A 19,286-nucleotide genomic window follows, 5' to 3' on the forward strand; every position below is an offset into this window, starting at 1 on the left:
CCTCAGGAGAGGGCAAGAGAAACAAGGCCTGCTAAACCCAATTGCTTACCGTGTGCTGTTTTGCTTTGAGTTTTCTAAATTATATGAACTATCTGCCTCTATGAGAGCTTTTCCAAATCCTATTGGCTGCTGTTTCTGCTGGTCTTTGAAACCAAGTGAGGCTCTGGAGGTAATTAAAGAGCACCTTACATCTCAGGTCTTCCGCTCTCTTCTCTCCCTCCCTTCCTGCTGTTTTAACACCATGTCTGAGTTGTTTTCATTGAAATTGGCTCTTCTCTAGCCCAGAACTTCTGAGTCTTTGCTTGTGTAATTTTATTCTGCAATAATTACCTTGTCAAACATGGACTGCTGCTGCTCTGCGAAGTGTATTTCAGCACAGACATTTGCACAGCTAGTGACCTTTATCAAAGCCAAGGAGCACGATGTTATTACATCGTTATCCCACTTGCCATGCTCCTTTTCCAACCTCCATTCTTATCATCTGCTGGCTGAGGAAGAAAACTGTATGTGTTAAGAATATAGGGAACTGAATATCTCCCATTCCCTCCTGACAGCACTGTAATTATGATAATTGGGTTATTAAAGTGACTTAATGCCAGAGAGAAGATGCCATAATGGGGCTTTTGACAGGGTTTAACATAGATTAGTGCTCAAGTAAACTCATTTTTCCATCAAATATATACCAACTGTGGGGTTGCAAATGTGACCAGTGAGAGTACTGTGCTAGCATATTTTTGCAGTTAAAAGCAACTGCCTCCAAACTAAACCTAGGTAAATGTCTTCAGTAAATTGTACATTGTTGCCCTCTGTGTGGTGTTCTTTTGGAGTACATCCTTTAGCACAAATTGCAGTGAATGTATGAAACTCTAGTGGATGTATCAGCAGAAATAACGCATTTGACAAATGACGGTTGTCTCTTGAATTACTGGTCTTCATTTTGGAAACAAAGAAACATCCCGGGTGATTTCAGCAGTTCCAGGATCCAAGACAAAGTTCTCTGTGACCAGAGAATGCTGCCAGTGGAGGCGACAGTGGAAAGAAGTGAGCAGCCAACAGAAAACAAATGCAGCATGTCTGAGCCATGGTAACACGTTTCCTCTTCTCCTAGACATGGCGGTACAAAATTTCGTAGGAGATGCATTCAGAGGAGCAACCTGGGTTGCCTTGCACAACGGCGGTGGAGTTGGCTGGTGAGAGCTTGGTGGTGTTTCTAAAGCTGGGTTATGAAACCAGTTATCACTGCTGGGGGAGGAGCGAGAGACAGGAGGGGAACTGTGTACTGTACTACTGGTGTAGTATGGTGCCATGATCATGGGAAGGGTGGGTTTGAAGGCAAGGGCTGAAAGGATGCGTTATAAGGTGAAGTGCAGTTCTATACGAGGATCTTTTAATTTGTTTCAATATGCCAAGAAAAAGTGTTATGGATATTGGACACAGCACAGTTTGAGTAACTTAATTTGCCAAACAAGGACAGTCTGCCGTGGTTTTCTTGAACAGATCCCACTTCCAGAGTTGTCTTTGCACATGCACAGTCAGAGTGTTAGTGGATGGATTATGTTTAGGTTTCCCCTTAAGCTATATTTAAATCTGTGACCTTAGGACCCCAATATAAATGCCCATGTGCTAAAGTGCAATGAGGGGTTATTGATGCAAAGCAGCTCAGGTGCCAGCAAACCCCCAGTCTTCTTTCTCCCTTTGCTTGTGCTTGGCAGCACAGAAGACCACAGCCATATCTTCATTTTTTGATGTAGCCAAAGAGAGACGACTCTCTTATAAAATACTGTAGTGATCCCTCTCTCTTCACTGTTTCATCCAGTTCTGGAATGCGCCAACAGCAGCAAACTAAAGAACTTGCTGCAGATGTTATCCTCAGAGACATTTGATGATAATTATTCCTTGTCCAGATGAGCCGGAGCTAGAAAAATAACCCTTCAGCTCAGATGCAGAGTTCCCTTCCTTGTACTCCTTTGATTTTTTTTTCAGTGGAGTAACTACTGAATAGAAGGTATTTGAGAGCAAAACTATATAATAGGATAGGAAAACTTTGAGGACTTACATGCAATGGGAAATACAACTTCACTGATGTCATTTATAACAACCACAGCAATCAGGACTTTATTTGCAACTTCTGAATTCTGAATGGGAAATACATTCCGTAATATCTGCTTACCCTGATCACCTCAGTCACAGCCTTGAGAAAGCAGTGGACTACAACTTTCTGAACGGCTTTATCATATCATCATAGTATCATAGTATCGTGCGAGTTGGAAGGGACCTTAGAGATCATCGAGTCCAACTCCCGGGATTCGAGCCCTCTGTGTAGCAGAGCGGCACTTCTACCCCCTGCTCCACAGGAGGGGATTCGAACCCGGGCCCCCTGGTGTTGCAAACGGGAATTCTACCGCTGCGCCACCGGAGGCACACATTTAGCTGAATTTAACCTTTTTACAGTGTCTGCTGTTGGAATACAAGTGAAGAAAAGCACTTCCCAGTGACTGTTGTGCAAAATATGTTGAGTATTTTCATTATAGCTATTATAATTACTGGAACTGAAGAAGTAATTGCTTATGCCACAAATGTTCTTCTGTATACTGCTGTTGCTCTGTCAGAATCCAAAGGATACAAATGATCTTGTTCCCTGTCTCTGGCCTCTGCAAAGCCAATCCCTCCTGATGTTTCTAGCCCTCTGAGCAACTCAGACTGGCTGAGTGGTGAGACTGCCCTGACTCCTTGCTCCTTATACTGCATCATTGGAAAGGAATAATCTCTGAAGGCAGAGCAAAGGTGCTGTCATCTGGGTAATGAACTGGAAAATTAGCATGTGGCTGTTCCTTGAAATCAAAATATCCATAGTAAAGCAGGGCTAATCCTCTTAACCAGTTCTTGTGGCTGCTTAGGGTTGTCGCTGTGGAACAGTATCTGCTCACCTTGTTCTCTGGAGAGACCACAGCCTGTGTGATTAAATCACTGTGATTTGGTGAGGAATACAGAGCCTGAAAGTTAGTTCTGTCTCTGCACAAGCCTTTGTAAACCACCATGCTGGGACTCAGATGTGCTAACAATGCTGTGTCACTATGTGCCACAGTCTGCAGAGCCCCAAAAGCTGTGCTGGATGGGTGGTTCTGTTTGGGTTAACTGATCCCGGTACCACCCCAGCCAGTTAAACCTGCACCTCTTTGGCTTCTAAGGAGAAAAAGAGGAACAATTCGAAGGTGGGAGAAGAAGCAAAACCATCCCCCAACCTTTAGAAATGCCTTTCCTTGCTGCAGAGATGGATGCTCTTAGGTTTTAGGATGGGTTTTCTTCTTCAAGGGAGGTAAGGATCAAGCTGACTTTGCCATGAAGAAATTTCCATGTGCCTGGTGAAATCTCTTTGTCAGCTGATGTGGAGGTATGAAAGTGCACCTGGAAGCTTCTACCTGTGTGTGGATATACACACATTCAAACGTGTGCAATTAGAGGGAAATCAAGCTCTTTTTTTGGCTGATCAGAAACAGCAATTGTGCTGTGTCCAGCTCCCAGTCCTCCCTGCAGGATCTGGGCTTGGCTGGAGCTGCTGACGGATCTGCTATTTCTTCTGTATGAGACCAGAAATTCTGTGCTGTAGCTTTGTGGGGCAAAGACAAAAGAAGAAGAAAAAGCAGGATTAATATTCATTTAGCTGGAATCTGCATCATGTGCTGTTTGAGAGACTTAAGATTAGCATAGTATTGACTATGATTACCGCAAGTGAATGTTAATCATTTCTTGCTGCCTGGCTTTTTTTGCAGAATAAATAGTGTAGGGTCCAAGTAATCTGTAGTAGAAGAAGGCAGAAGTAATTTAAGAACTGAATTGTGCTGTTGACGGTGTGACATCTTGTTTGTGAGGGAGGCCTTGTTTTCTTTGATCACCTTGGAAGGAGACATCTGGAAATTATAGGAGGTAGCTTAGGTCAAAATGCCACATGTTTCTCTAATTACCTGAAAATGTGGCCCAATGCTAATGAAGGCAGAGAACTCCCCTTTAAAAGTGAGAGATTTTGCTAGAGGATCCATTCTAACAAATGGTGGCATTCAGTTTGAGTGACTTTTAGACGGTAGGACAGATTCTGATGAGTGATTCTGATTTACATTGGAGTAACTCCATGGAAATTAATGGAGAGACTCTGAATTTATGGAGTGCAACTGAGATCAGACACTCACTCTTCATGCCTGAGCTTCAAAGGATGCTCTTTGGGATGCTGTGCACAGAAGGGATCTCTGCCACTGAAAGAACATCATCTGCTAATGCGGCAAATCTTTATAAAGCATCACTCTGGAGGCCTCTTGCTGTCTGATACTGTCAGTGGGCTGCCCTGAGGTGAGATCATACTGTGATCCCAACTGCGCTGTGATGCCATCACTGATACTAAAAGCAGAAATGGCAGGAAGTGCAAATGTTTGGATGCTCGTTTTCGTCCCCAAATGAGACTAAAGGTGGAATTAAAGTTTTCTCACCATAAGAGCTGTTTGTGTCACTGCTGAGTGTCGATCCAAAAGAATCATTTTGTGTCACCGTTTCCACTGAAAACATGACTGAAATTTTCCTGCTCAAGAAGGAAACTGATTCATCTGCTGACATTCTGTTGTGAGCACTGTCAGTTACAAGAAAACTGTGCTTTTCAACAGACAATGGTTGTAATAGTAGCATATCTAATAATCTAAGGAAGTGGAAGGGATTACTATAAAGGTACAGTGACTGTGAGAGCTGGAGCTGAGAGTTCTTTGCTCAGCTATGTGGTAAAGTCCTACTTATCACACAGGTAGTGCATAAAAGGGCATTAGCATCATGTAAGTGCTTTGCATTAGAACGACAAGGTGTAAACATGAGTACTAGGTTCAGGAAGCAGATCTCAAGTCTGTGAGGCTCCAGTGCAGCATCGTTTTTCCCAGTTCCTAAGTTTAATTTAGTGCAGGAAAATAGACATAAGAAATGATTCTTGTCTGGATTGGAGGACACCTCTGTCTGCCTGACTCATAGGTACGTCTGATGTTATTTGAAGTAAATTTTGTGGAACTACAAAACACAGAGGGCAAGACCCTGCCTCCAGAACCTCCTTTAGTGTCTCCTGCCGTGTGCAGCTGTAGGTAGGATACACCCCATCTCATACATTGCTGATGCTCAGTTATAACGCCAGAAGTCTCTTATAGTTTTACAGCAACCGATAATTTTCCTACTGAATTCACCATATGCAACCAAACAGGAACTTGAGCAGACCAGATTTTGAAGTGAGACAAGATGTTTTTCTCTCTGCGTTTCCCCTGTCCTTATAAAACCAGACTGGTATTTCTCCCACGTATAGTCTGTTAGTTTGTAGTATGTTTCTGCTCTTCTACCAATAAATCTGCTTCCTGAAACGTTGGCACTGCAGTCTCTACACATCTTTGTATCTCATACAGAAATGAATGTTTCTGAAATGATCGAGGCAGATGTGCATGAAGTGCTGCTTAACGCTTTAATAAAACACACTCACGTTTGTCCCAAGAGAATATAAACAGATCCATCTGTCTGCTGCAGTAAGCACACAGTCCTCCTTGCGATCCTATGGATATGGTGGATTCTAGCATAGAAAGCACAAAGAGCTGAACCTTCAAACTACTGAGATAAGTAACTCTTGAGTCCATCGGGAGTATTTTTTGTATGAAAGGCCGCTGTTAGTGCCTTTTGCAATGCCCTTTCTACAATATTCTCATTCAGTGCAGCTGATCAAATCCACGATGTTTTGTGGGATTGATTTACATTCTTCTGATTCGAATTCTTCCATTCCTATTTCTTTTTTTAGGGGTGAAGTGATCAATGGAGGATTTGGCCTGGTTTTGGATGGGTCCACAGAGGCTGAAGAACGAGCTAAGATGATGCTCAGCTGGGATGTTTCCAATGGAGTAAGCAAAACTCCTACACCTTCACTTCTCTATCTTCCTAACTTCTAGACCTAAGTGTCTTTAAAGGAGGAGGGATAATTTGAACACATTCCCTGTCTCAGATCTGAAATATCTTTACTAAACTATCGAGGAAGAAGGAGGAGAACAATGGTATTAATTTGTAGATTAATAAAGACAAACCCTTAGCAAGCACTGTGCATCACAGACAGCCTTTTTACAAACCCCATCAATCTCTTGCTGCTCTGATTTATTGCAAGCAAAACCCCACTCCTTCACATACGTGTTCAGAAAGTACAATCTGGGAACGTTACCCATGTTATATACAAGGCTGAAAAGAAACTATAGTGCACCCTTAAAATACACTGCCAGGAACAGTCACAGCTGAGTGGCAGGGAAACCAGCTTGGTGACTTGAAATGTCATTTTTAGTTGTTATCGCTGTGATCCTGAGAACTTCTTACAAGAACTTCTTATTGTGCTGAAATTGAGTGTCAGTGTTTGCGCAGATATCACGCAAAATGGGATGGGGCAAGAAAAGTGGGTGATTTTTTTTTATACTCATTGATTTTTCTGGTCTGACAGGTTGCCAGGCGCTGCTGGTCGGGTAATGGCTACGCGTATGAAACCATCTGCCAAGCAATGAGAGACAACGCCGCACTGAAAGTGACTCTTCCTCAAAAAGTGGTGGATGAGAACATCTTGGAACAAGCCCTCAGAAGTTAGTGGTATCCCAACCTGTTATCCTGGCAGGAATGTCTGATACAATGTGCGAACAATAAAAGCCTTGCAATTGTCTCTGGCACTACATGCATTTTTTCCTTCTAACTCATTAATAGGGCAGATCTGTATCTGCCTGTGAAAGGTCCACTGATGTCAGAACGCCCTTTTCACTAGTAAGGAAAGGAGCTGCAATGTTGTCCCTTGAAATTAAATAAAGATCCAGCTGTTCAGATGCAACTGAGAGAAATGTCTTGTTTGGCACTCCAGCCTTCCATCATATGTGTGTTAACTGTAACTCACTGACGTGCTCTGTGATTAGCAGGGAGCTTATTCATAGATACTTGCTCTGGCTACTACAGGTGAGGAGTGATTAAGCTGCAGTCTTTGGACTGTGGGATCTCAAGAAACCAAATAACGTTAAGTATACCACAGGGTCTTATAAAGCGTGTACTCACTGCAGCCATGCATTGCCTCCAGAATACAGCAAACCTGGTGTGCTGTGTTGTTTTTTGTTTTTAATTTCCTTTAGGAATCAGCTCTTTACTCTGTTCACACACAATGTACGTCTCCAGATGAACAGCGAGAGGCTGGCATCTGCTTGCAACCAAACCTTCTGTGAAGTGCATTTTGCAGTTCACCAGAACTGCTTTACGCTGTGGAAAAAAGCACACATTGACAAGTTACACCACTGAGACCTGAGTAGTTGCCAGCCAGATTTGACAGCCTTTCTTTAACATATGTCAGGCGTTAGCTATTAATAATCACACTGGATTGGTATCTTGGTAGCTGTATCTCATACAAACACTCTAGTTGCTGTAGCCCAAAAGAAATAGGGCACCTTCTGTCACAGGGAACATCCAGAAAATGGCTCTCTGTACTATGGAAGCTCAGCTCCATAGTCATCTTAATCCCGAGTTGAAAAATCTACCACAGAAAATGTGGAAGAAATATCATCATGGATTCTTCACCTTTGTGTTATTTAGCACCGAGAGAACAGTAACCGACCACCCCCTGCTGGGATGAAGCAGCTTGTGATTTCCAGCACACAGAAGCCATAGGCCAGGGCAAAAACTCCCTGAGCTCTGCTGAACCTCCTTGTTTTTCTGCTCTCTGTTTGCAGATAAACTGAGCCTATGAATGAACAGTTGTTCTGCATCACTCTGGGGGGACGCTGATGTCATTTCTAGGCAGATGACCTCAGTGCTGGAAAAGCTCAATACAGGCAGAGCAGCCTCCTTCAGACACATCTGCAGTCACTGTATGAGACCAGACAGTAGGTAACAGACGAGATTAATTTCTGTAGTGAGTTTTGAAGCTTGCCACAGGTTGGTGTGACATCCTCCCATCAGGGATTCACCTCTGGGTTGAGATTTGATGCAGAATAGCCCTGGGGAAATAATCTGCCGGCTGGAAGGATCACAGCACCATCTGCTGGGACCGCTCGAAGGGTTCACGGCTATCGGAGCCTGACTTCCACCGCAAGCAAGTTGGTTCTTCCTCCTGCTTAAGGCTGCAAGAACAGAGCTGAAAATGACAACGAAAAAACAGAATGAAAGATAAATCAGCCAATTGCTCAACTGTCTTTCTGTGCTTTAGCCAGACCTGTAGGGCTTTTGATGGCCTGATTTCAACCAACTCCACTACCTACGCTTTCCTCGTCCCTCTATCCCCCTTCCCTTCCTCCTTCACATGTCATTTCCCTCCGCCGTCCCTCGTTCCACACGCTGCCCAGCTCTGAGCCTCCCCGGGGCAGGAGCAGCCCCACGCCGCCCCCAGCAGGAGCTCTACATCCCTCAGTCCCTCCCCACGCCGCTTCTCCCGGCCCAGAAGCGGCCCCTTCCCGTCCGAGCCCGGTCCGAACCTCCGCACTCCGGGTTTCAACGCCGCCTCCCGCTCCGCTCCGTTCCGTTCCGCCGTTCCACGTTTCCTCGCCGACCGCGCCAGGCCCCGCCCCCCGGCTCCGGTTTCAGCCGCTGCTACAGGGACCCCCAAGATGGAAACGCAGGGGCTGCCCGCCGCGGAGGCGGCCCGGGCCCGGCCCGGCGCCCAACATGGCGGCCCCGCCGCGCCGCCCGCCGCCCCGGGCCGCCCTCCGCCTCCGCCCGACTGGGACCAGGCGGCCTCCGCCGCCGCCTCCTCCTCCGCCGCCAGTAGCGCCGCGTCGGGCCTCTACGTGAGCTTCCCGGTGCTGCTGGTGGAGGAGAAGCCGGAGTCCGGCGCCGGCCCGGCTCCCAGCCCCAGCGCTCCGCCGGCGGGCCCCGCGCCCGACAGCGACGGGCTGCTGCTCGTCCTCAACGTGGTGCGCGGCAACGCCGAGCCCGACTCGGGGGACGGGGATGCGGGGCGCGCCCAGCCCGGCCCTCCGCCCGCGGAGCCGCCCGAGGAAGGCCCGGGCTCCGCGCCGCCGCCGCCTCCTCCTCCCCGGCCGCCCCGCGACGGCGACGGAGACGGCGGCGCGGAGGACGGCTCCTTCTCGGGGACCATCACCATCAACAACCAGAGCCTGGTGGTGCGCATCGAGAACGGCGTGCTGACGCTGGGGCCCGGCGCCGAGCAGGCCGCGAACGCTGCGCCGGCCCAGCCGCCACCGCCCGCCGCCTCCGCTTGTCCCGCCGAGCCCCCGTCGGGCGTCCCGCGGCCGCGCTCCCCGCCGGTCTTCCCCTGCCCCGAGCCGCGCTGCGGGGAGGCCTTCCCCCGCAAGCAGCAGCTGCGGCTGCACCGCCTGACGGCGCACGGAGGCGGAGGGGAGGACGGCCGCGGGGCGCCGGCGGCGGGGGGGGCGGCGCGGCCGTTCAGCTGCCCGGTGCCGGGCTGCGCCTGGTCCTTCGCCACGGCCTACAAGCTGCGGCGGCACCTGCACTCGCACGACAAACTGCGGCCCTTCGCCTGCGCCGCGCCCGGCTGCTCCAAGCGCTTCACCACCGTCTACAACCTGCGGGCCCACAGCCGCGCCCACGAGCAGGAGGCGGCGCACAAATGCGAGGCGTGCGGGCAGCGCTTCCCCAGCGCCGCCCGCCTCGCCGCCCACCGCCGCCGCAGCCACCTGGAGCCCGAGCGGCCCTACCGCTGCGACTTCCCCGGTAAGCCGCGCCTGGGGCCGGGCCCGCTGGGCTCCGTGCCTTCTCCGTCCTTTCTTCCCCCGTACAGCTGCCCTCGGGTTAGCCCGGGGTCCCAGCTGTGCTCGCTTTGCTTCCTTGCTGCCTCTTCTCCCTCTCCCATTCCATCCAGGAATGCTCCCGCTCTCTGACACCCTCGTTAACAAGGGGGGTGGTTTGGGGTTGAGGGGTGCTGCTGGGATGAGGTGGTGGAACGCCAGCAGTGGAAGCGCCAGCCTTGGGTTGTGCGCCTTATGCAGGCATTGGTTGCCCTCTTTGGCCGAGCAATTGTAATCCCTGAGAATAACTTTCTTCTCAGAAAGAGTGATAAGGCACTGCCACCCAGGGAGTGGTGGAGTCACTGTCCATAGAGGTGTTGGGGAGCCATGGAGATGTGGCGCTGAGTTTGTGGGTGTAGTGATCATGGGTTGACAATTGTAAGTGATCTTAGGGGTCTTTTCCGAGCTTAATGATTGTATGAAAGCATCTTCCTTGATTCACTTGCATACCAACCTGATGTACTGTTTTCTGTCTCTCCCCAGGCTGTGAAAGGACTTTTATCACAGTGAGCGCGCTATTCTCCCACAATCGGGCCCACTTCAGGGAGCAGGAGCAGTTTTCCTGCTCGTTCCCAGGCTGTAACAAGCAGTACGACAAAGCATGTCGGCTGAAAATCCACATGAGGAGCCACACAGGTACTCACAAGGGCAGGGTGTGCCCGGGGAAGGCACGTAGAGGCTGTGAACAGTGGGATTTGGTGTGTTGGAAAGGCTGAAAGCCAGAGGTGGGAGGGATGGTGTGGTCTGTCGTGTACTTGCTGCTGTCCTTGGCTTTCCTGGTTTCATGGCTACAGTTAAAGAAGTGCCGCTTTGATTAAGTGAAGGTTCGCAGAAGTGGTGCAGCTAATTTCAAGCTCTTTGTGCTGTAATAATCAGTGTAGAGCTGTGGGTTGTGAAAGCAGGAAAAGAACTTCAGTCACTTGTTTTGAACAGTGCTGTTACTGGTTATCAGAGCACATTCAAGGTAGTTGTGGGGTACTGGGAGACGTATCTGGGGGAAAATGGGGAGAACACTGAGGAAGGTCAGGTTTTGGATAAGGAAAGGTAGAATGGGCTGTGTTGGATACAAAGAGCACAAAACTGAGACCACAGGTTTTAGATTAGATGTACTAATGATGGTCTGTGTTTCGTGATGCATATGGAGACGTGCAGTAGCCTTGAGGTACAGAAAGTGCTGACTGTAGGCGAGGGGAGAGAGCATCACTGCTTGTATGTGATTTACCTGAGGTGGTGGTTGAGTCTTGTAGTCTTAAAATAATTAAATTTAAACAGCATTGGGGATTTCTTAACCTAATACCAGTGTATTGGTATTGTTAATGTGACCTTTCTTTGCTTAAGGTGAGAGGCCTTTTATCTGTGACTTCGAAGGCTGCGGTTGGTCTTTCACCAGCATGTCCAAGCTGCTGCGACACAAGAGGTAGCGTTGTCAGACTGTGCTGTTTGTTTCAAGTCCCTTGCTGTTTGTTAGGTTTTTCCTTCCTGTAGTCAAGCGGTGGATGTAGTCTTGCTGATGGTGATTCCGTTTGCTTGTAGGAAACATGAAGATGACAGGAGGTTCACGTGCCCAGTAGAAGGCTGTGGGAAGTCCTTCACAAGAGCAGAACACTTGAAAGGCCACAGCATAACCCACCTTGGTACAAAGCCATTTGAGTGCCCAGTAGAAGGTACTGCTTAGCTCTTGCATTAACTGGTAACTGGTGTGTGGTGCATAAATAGAGGAAAGCTCAGTGCTTTTCCCCAAATGCAAGCTAGTTACAGGATCAGAGGGAGTCCAGCAGGGTCTGAAGAGATAAAACTGAAGGTCCATCGCTTCAGTTGGACTCCAGGAATGTAGAAGATTGGATATGATCTGGAATATTCACCTTCACAAAGTAAAACAGCTTGGTGGTTGTTTCTCCTTTTAATGATTTTACCAGCAGTTGTCACCAAGCATTTCCACGTGAAATGCTGCAGAGAGGAAGGAATAGATTGAATGACTTAGCATTTCTTCTTGTCAGAAGTGGCTTGCTGAGCTGTCCTATCCACTGAGATGTCCTTGATGTAAAACGAGAGGTCGTATATTTGGCTTGCTTCTGAGGCCTCTGAATGTATGTCCGGATGCTACAGACTTAACAGAGTTGTGATTTGGTTTGTAGAGACACTAAGCCTGAATGTCAGGCTAAAACTAGGTGAATCCTTAAAGCCATCTGTATCTTCTTGCAGGCTGTTGTGCAAAATTCTCAGCACGGAGCAGTCTGTACATTCACTCCAAAAAACATCTTCAGGATGTGGAGTCATTGAAGACTCGCTGCCCTGTATCCAGCTGTAATAAGTTGTTCACTTCCAAGCACAGTATGAAGACGCATATGGTCAAACAACACAACTTCAGCCCAGGTAAGGGATTTGTTTCAAGCTGTGTGAGATGCAGCAGACCAACTCTAAAAGCTCCTTCCACTGATCATTCATATTCTTTCATCCTCACTGTCTGATGAAAGCTCTGATTTATAACCAAACCCTCCCCAAAAAGTTGTATTTAATGTGCTGTTGCTGTTTTACTGTCATTGCATTCCCTAAGAATGGGTAAAACTCTGTTAGATTTCTTTTAAATTCTCACAACTCCTTGTCATGGTAAATCAAACTGTTTCCTTCTTTGTCCCAGCAATTAAAAATGTCCAAACTGTATTCCGTTGCAGATCTCCTGACGCAGCTTGAAGCAACCAGCTCCCTCACACCCAGCAGTGAGCTCACCAGTCCGGGACACAGCGACCTCAGCAACATAGACCTCGTTTCCCTCTTCTCCAACGTGTCCAGCAACAATTCGGGGATCTCAGCAGACATGGCGTTAGTGAACTCTGGAATTGTCACCATAGATGTTGCCTCAGTAGGCTCAACTCTTGGAGGAAACCTGCCTGTCAGTAGCAGTTCCTTAAGCCAGGCAGTCGATCCTTTGATACTGGTGGCCAGCAGCGATATGCAGCAGAGCCTGGACAGTTCTCTCTTGCTGGGAACTGGGACAACAGTTCTACAGCAAAGCACTTTAAATTTGGATGACGTACAGACTGTCAATGCGGAAGCCTTGGGTTCACTAGCATCGCTGTCAGTGAGGAATCCCAGTCAGGATGTGCACGGTTTGACGTCCAGCAATAACTTAACAATTGACACAGCCACTTTGACTCCTTCTAGCAGCCTTGGTGGTACCAATGTGCCTGAGTTACTGACACCAACTAAAATGGAACGGAATTTGCTTCCCAGCTCGGATGTTGTTGGTCAGCAAGAGGGCAGCAAAGTAGTGACTCAGTTTGTTTTCTCCAACCCTCCAGGAAGCTACAGCGCTCAGAAAGAAATGGATCTTAGCACAATGACTGGCAGCTCATTTTTGGTACGCAGTAGCTATATTCATTTACCCTTAGATGACTGAGACACCCTGAATTTGGGGATATCCACTGCTGCTCACACCTTCTAGGCAGGCCTTTCTTTAGCTTTCTGTGAGTGATGTGCTTTGGCTTTTCTTTGATGAAGGATGTAGAACACGACAATGAGCAGCGTGTTGTCAGAAGTAGCTGCAGTGTGCTGATGAGTTCTCTTAAGAAAAATTGGAATTCTGGTGGGGAGAGTGAAGGGAGAGCTTCTTAGAGTAGGGGTTTTAGAAAGCAACCATCCATTTATCTGAGGATGAAATGGGATTTGCAAGAAACCCCAGGCCAAGAAGATGCGGTGTCTCGTGTTCCTTACATACAGGGAAATGTTTTGCATTGGGAGAGAAACTGAAATGTTTTCTCTTCAGCCTTCATTCCCATAGCTGTTTCAAATACTCTTCCCTTTTTGCTTTATCATGTTGTTGGAGGCCTGTTTGTTTACAGCATGAAGTGTTGCTTCTATTGCCATGTTTACCCTATTAAAATCTGAATGCTTATAATTATGGAGATAACTTCCTTTTGTGTTGAACTCCAGGTATGAAATACAGGGAACCCACTGAAACTAATCAGAAGAGTATGGGAATATAGAATTCAGTGTTTGCAATATAAGATAACCACAACTGGGAACTCAGCAGTATGGTTTCATTGTCTTGGCTTGTTCTTGCATTCAAAGTCTTTGCATTTCTTGGTTTTTTTTTTCTTTCTTTCCTTTTTTTTTTTTTTCCCCTTTATTTTCTTTTTAATTTAGGAGAGCAGTGGGTCTGCGAGAACAGACTACAGAGCCATTCAGCTGGCCAAGAAAAGAAAACAGAAAGGGAATGGGAGCAGCACAGGTGAGAAGACATGGTGTTAAATGTGCTAAACACAGCTATAAAAGGGTTTGGCAATGAAATTGGAACTGGTATCTGAGTACACTTTCAAGTACCATATCCATTTATTGGTAGTTAAAATAACTACCATAACTTAACTACCATAACTATGCACGCGGTGTGCCGCCTGTTAACTGTGGAACATCAAATTCATAGTAAAGAAATCTTCACCTTATGTTACAAAGTTTGTTATAAAGGTAATATCCCTCCACCCTTTCATCTGCTTTTGATTTTGTTATTAAAAGCAACAACAGAAAAAGGACTGTCTTGCTTTCCATTGTTCATGTGTTTGATCCTACCTTGTGGGTTCTCTTCTGTATAGATAATGAAGAGATCAGCTGGATTTGCTTTGCTTCTTCTTTTTGCTTAGTAACAACGTCTGTGCCATGTCAAGGAATTTATTTCAGATTTATTTCTTCATTTATCTAGGAATACTCAAACCTCTCTGTTACATTGAAACCTTTTAGAGAGCAAGGTGATCTTTGAGTTACCATTTCAGATGTGTTGCCTTTCTTTTTAAGTAAAAGCTGTCTGATGTGGATTTGTCAGCTGAGAAGCGATGGGTGTTTCACTGTGCTTGGGGACAATCTCAGGTGTCTGAATTACATCTGCCCCTTGGTGCTGTGATGGAAAATCTGTTCTGGTTTATATATGGTTTAGTTCTGGCTGCCTGTTGTATCTGCTAGCTCTGTAAAAGAGAAGGTGGTAATTGTTAAGGTAAGTGAGGTAACTAGTTCTGAATTGAGTGCTGTGACACGCTGTTCTTGATGTAATCTGTACTGGTTCGTGTTGGCTGGTTCAGTGAGACATCATGCAGAAAGAGAGCTGCTTTATGAGGCTTAGTTCTAAGCGTGCTTGTGTCATGTGCATGTACTCAGTGCTGGTACATTTGTTTATATGGGTGGTTGCATTAAATCTGCACCTGTTTCTGAAATGGACACAGAACATTCCTGCTTCCTTTCTTACTCTGATCTGCTGGCAGTCAGCTTCTCACCAGCTGCTGTCACCTTAATGCCACGATGTGATTCTCACAGTGATCAGAAGTCTTGTATTTCTCATTAGTTTAACTAGGCTCCATAAGCACTGTAGAGGGAAGTTTGGTTTTAAAATGAAGTTACCCGAGCCTTTTATTTACTTTAGATTAAAAGCAGACAAACGGATGACAGGATTTTATCCGTTACATTGGTTTTTGTTTAGCTTGGTGGCTTTCAGCTTGAAGTGTAAAGCTGGTTCATCCTACCCGTCACATTTCCTTCTGGAAGTAGATGAGCTTCACTATGATTTATTACTATTATTATTATTATGAATTGGGAAAAAAAATGTTGTACGTAATTTCTCAGGAAACAAATAGAAAAATAAAAGATGGAAAATGCAATTTCACTTCCCATTTCCTTTCTATAGCTGTGCAAATGTGGCGGCATTTCTGTGCTACCAGAGGGGAGAGCCCTACGCTTAGCAGTTTGTGGCGTGGTTTTATGGCATTCATGTTTTTACATGACAGCTACTCAGCAGTCGGGAGTTCATTGGCTTTTTTTAGCTATCAGATGGTGCTTAATTACCTTGTGCTGTTCTGGGCATATCCCACGTAGTGCCGTGAGTGGTGCAGGGTAAATGATTGCATAAAATTGAAAAACACGAGCAAGAAACTTTGGCAAATTGCTTCTGACCACCTAAATATTGAACTTATTTATTTTTTTAAGGGACACCTGGCTCTGGTCAGAGGAAAAGCAAAGGTGGTAAAGTAAGCCCCACCACTTTCTCATCGTCTGCTCCCAGTGGCCGGCTGGGTGGCAACATTGTTCTGCCAAACGGAGGGCTGACAATAAGGGACCCTGCAACGGGAGCACAGTATGTGCAAATTCAGCTTCTTCAGGTGAGCACTGAGGGAGGAAGCATCCCCTTACCTTCTCTGTTATTCTAACTGGCACATGTGTAGAAGAACCTAAACATGTACTCCTCTGGATGGGAATCTGAGATCTTCGGTGTGTACTCTTCAGAGTACACTTGCCCACACTCACGGAAAGCTTATAAGAAAAGTGGCTTTAGAGAGGTCTGGGAAAGGGACAATAGGTTGTGTACTGAATAAGGTTTGAATTTAAGTGGTAGTTAGGATTTCTCTTATCTTTGTGGGTGTAGGCCTTACACTAGTACAGTGCAGTGCCTTTATCAGTTTAAGTCTCTGAGGTTGAGTGGAATTTATTGTGCTGAAATGCTTCAGTCTTCTAATTGCATCACATTGCTGCTTTTACAGGATGATCCCTCAGGAGAGGGAGATTTGCCCTTTCAGCTGAGCTCTCAGTCCTCCTCATCACATTCTCAGCTCACAGTGGATTTACCTGTTCACATACTTCAGGTACAGCATGTCAGAGCCGCTGGGTTTTATGGCCTTGCTTGAAAAGTGAATAATTCATTCTGAACACTGATGTTCTCCTTAATGGAAACACCTTGTTTTCTATTAGAAGTTCAGATTTAATTGCAGGAAGCAGAGAAGTGTATTGCAAGGCTTATCTTGTGTGTTTTACCAACCTTTGACATGTTACAGCGGTTGCTTTTTTTTACCTCTGTTAGTGAGTAATGAATAACAAGATGTTACTCATTTATTATTGGAGCGCCCCATCCTTGTTATCCTTATCCTATCCTGCAGATACTGAGCAGGTCAAGAGAGAGTTATCAGAACTGATAAGTGTGTGAGTGCAGGAAGAATGGGAAGTGAGAAAACAAAACCTTGATCCTCGATGTCAGAGAGGTGTCTGCTTGGGAATGGGAAAGCTTTGGGGAACAATTCAAACAACTCAGAACGTTTCTCTGATCTTGGATTAACGTCAGGATGTTCTTACTGATAAGCATTAAGAGGTGAAAGTACTGGACTTCTTTACTGGTTGGTTTGTTTTTTGTTTCAACAGGAACCACACAATTCTGCTGAAGACGATGCAGGTTCTGATAACTCTCAGTTCACTGGAAGCACAATAAACTTACAGGATCTGGAATGACAGTTAATAAGGACAGTTACTTGAAAAACCAATTGGGCAATCATGTCTCAACCAAATGAGAGAACTCTGTGGGTCTTTTTCTGAGGAAGATAGGAAAACTAGGAGTACTGGGTTATGGTTGCGTTCTTTGCGGTTTGCTAAAGACAGTTACAGCCGAAAGGTTTTCTTAACGAGTGTAAATCCTACTCGATGTGCCTGTGTAGTGCAGATAACCCATCTGCATGATGGCTACAGCCTGACGCAGGCTGCTGTACAGTGTTGTTTCAGGGAGAAATACTCGATTCAACTTCAAGCTGAGGTGATATTTACTGTTCTCACAGGAAAGCAAGTATTCTGCAGCTAACAGAAGCTTATCATCCTGCCTACGATGATAGCTCAGACTTTCCTAACAGGTATTTTACACACAGGTGCACGCAGGTTGTTCTAGCTGCCGTGTTTTGGCAGAAAACTGGAATCAAGTGCCACATGTAACAAAGCTGATGCCCTACACCGTGAAAACAGAATGTTCTTGGTTTTGTTTTAGCAAGCTAGATTCTAAATGTTAACTTAGCTGTGAATCAGTTTGTAGCTCATGTTGAGTTTCTCCCTTTCCTTCTTCCCTCACCCCAAATACTCTGCTGAATTCTTCCAGCAAAACTTGAGAGAGAAACGCAATAGAATTGTACTCACTGTAAGTGATGAGCTAAGACTCCAGCAGTGTTTGAGAGAGGTTACTTTGATCTTTGTGTTCCCTTTTTTGGGAGGGATTTTTGACCGTCACGTAAATTTAAGCACCTTGATTATGTCTCATCTACGAACTGCTGCCAAGTTGCTTGTAAACTGGCCATTACCTTCTTATTTTTATATATTTTATTATTATTATTGAACTCTGTCAACACTTGTTCTTTAATGATATCCCACGGTATCACATGCATGTGGAGTTTCCGGCTGGTTTACAGAATATGCAATTGTTAAAGTGTTGTGGGAGGGGAAGAAGAGCTGTAAGTAAGATCTGCCCCACTGCAAACCTGCCATTTCTAATGGTGGGCAGGAGGGTGTACGTACTGAACTTATCTGGACTGCAGACACCTAAGTAAGTATAGAATTGTATGTTGGGGGGGGAAATCAAAACACCCTTTGTTTGCATTTTAAGATAGTAATTAAGGGTTTCTCATGGTGGTGTACTAAATGCCTATAAAATGACGTATAGGAATTTGATAAGAGGGTGTATGTAATTTTTTCATTCTCAGTGAGCTGTGTGTGTATGCACGTATGTGTCTTTCTTTTACAAAGTAAGGTATGTCACGCAGAAGAACGTTGTGATCTTTCTAATCTTGCACATATTTATTTATTTTACAGTTATACTGATGTCGAATTCACATGAGGTCATTCAGAAAAGCTTTTACTTCCTGTGCCTTTTGAACTATGTATGTGTCCAGAAAAAAAATGCTTTTTTTTGGTTGATGACTTAATGGGGGGGAAAAAAAGAAGTATGCAGGTTACATTCAAGTTGAGATCCCGATTTCTAGACAGTATTTTATCCTCTGGTTGAACCAGTTTTATTTTTCTATCTTCTGTTTAACTATCTGAGCATTGAGGTCTCTGTTCCTTTCATCCTGAGTTTACAGCTTATGCCCAGGGACTCTCGTTACCCTCTCTGGTGGGGTTTCCAAACCAAACTCACTGGTAGGGGGAGATCTTCTATTTGATGGCTGTGACCACAACATAGGATCCTCTCCTGGGAGGTAGGAAGGTTGAGGAGGAATCGTGCTGAAGGGACTACTGGTTCTTGCTGTAGCGCTCACCGTGCTCTCTCTCTAAAAGCTGATATTCCTCAAGCTCCCAATGCCTGTGTTATTCTGCTCTCAAGGACCATACCAGTTCTTAATGTAAGACAGTGGCCAAGGAACACTCCATCTTTTTATGGGACTTGCAGCTTAATCTTTCTACTTCTGAAAATGTACCTCACTCAGCTTTGTAAATGAATGTAAAGTGCTAACCTCTTGGGGCTGACAATTGGATCACATGGCTTAAAGTCCATTGCTGGCAATGGATGCCTGAAGAACTACTGGTGCAAAAGGGTTAATAAAGCTTTTTTTTTTCTTATGGTCAGTTTGTCCCTGGGTATTGTTCTTTATGTGGATGCATCTGACATAAAACTAACAGTCAGTGGCTTCGTTTCTGTAGAGCTTGTTTTTTTAACTTTGCTTGTATCTTCACAGTAGTGGGGTGGAGTCCACCAACCCATCCTTCAGATTAAGGCAGAGACTTCACTTT

The 19,286-nt window shown here is 45.8% G+C and overlaps 2 protein-coding genes across 2 annotated transcripts in view; both read left to right on the forward strand.

Moving 5' to 3' along the window:
• Positions 1 to 6,857, forward strand: part of UROC1 (urocanate hydratase 1) — a 33,427-nt gene extending 26,570 nt beyond the window's left edge. The window contains exons 18-20 of the mRNA XM_072346950.1: positions 1,109 to 1,190; positions 5,804 to 5,903; positions 6,485 to 6,857. Coding sequence (XP_072203051.1) covers positions 1,109 to 1,190; positions 5,804 to 5,903; positions 6,485 to 6,625 — 323 coding nt within the window. The 3' untranslated portion in view covers positions 6,626 to 6,857. The remainder of the gene's footprint in view (positions 1 to 1,108; positions 1,191 to 5,803; positions 5,904 to 6,484) is intronic.
• Positions 6,858 to 8,532: 1,675 nt separating this feature from the next.
• On the forward strand, positions 8,533 to 19,120 carry ZXDC (ZXD family zinc finger C). Its single transcript, XM_072347505.1, has 10 exons — positions 8,533 to 9,702; positions 10,260 to 10,412; positions 11,115 to 11,193; positions 11,310 to 11,440; positions 11,979 to 12,149; positions 12,449 to 13,134; positions 13,920 to 14,004; positions 15,741 to 15,913; positions 16,292 to 16,393; positions 16,944 to 19,120. Exons 1-10 carry the CDS (start codon positions 8,616 to 8,618, stop codon positions 17,028 to 17,030), a joined length of 2,754 nt encoding a protein of 917 aa, XP_072203606.1. The 5' UTR covers positions 8,533 to 8,615; the 3' UTR covers positions 17,031 to 19,120.
• The last annotated feature ends 166 nt before the right edge of the window (positions 19,121 to 19,286 follow it).

The sequence above is a fragment of the Excalfactoria chinensis genome, chromosome 12, assembly GCF_039878825.1.
Source record: "Excalfactoria chinensis isolate bCotChi1 chromosome 12, bCotChi1.hap2, whole genome shotgun sequence".
NCBI classification, from domain to species: domain Eukaryota; kingdom Metazoa; phylum Chordata; class Aves; order Galliformes; family Phasianidae; genus Excalfactoria; species Excalfactoria chinensis.

Excerpts from the sequence above, each read along its gene's own strand:
- ZXDC (XM_072347505.1), top strand. The coding sequence starts at position 8,616 with ATGGAAACGCAGGGGCTGCCCGCCGCGGAGGCGGCCCGGGCCCGGCCC. Across the intron at positions 11,441-11,978 it reads ATTTGAGTGCCCAGTAGAAG|GCTGTTGTGCAAAATTCTCA; the intron begins GTACTGCTTAGC and ends ATCTTCTTGCAG. Across the intron at positions 15,914-16,291 it reads TGCAAATTCAGCTTCTTCAG|GATGATCCCTCAGGAGAGGG; the intron begins GTGAGCACTGAG and ends CTGCTTTTACAG.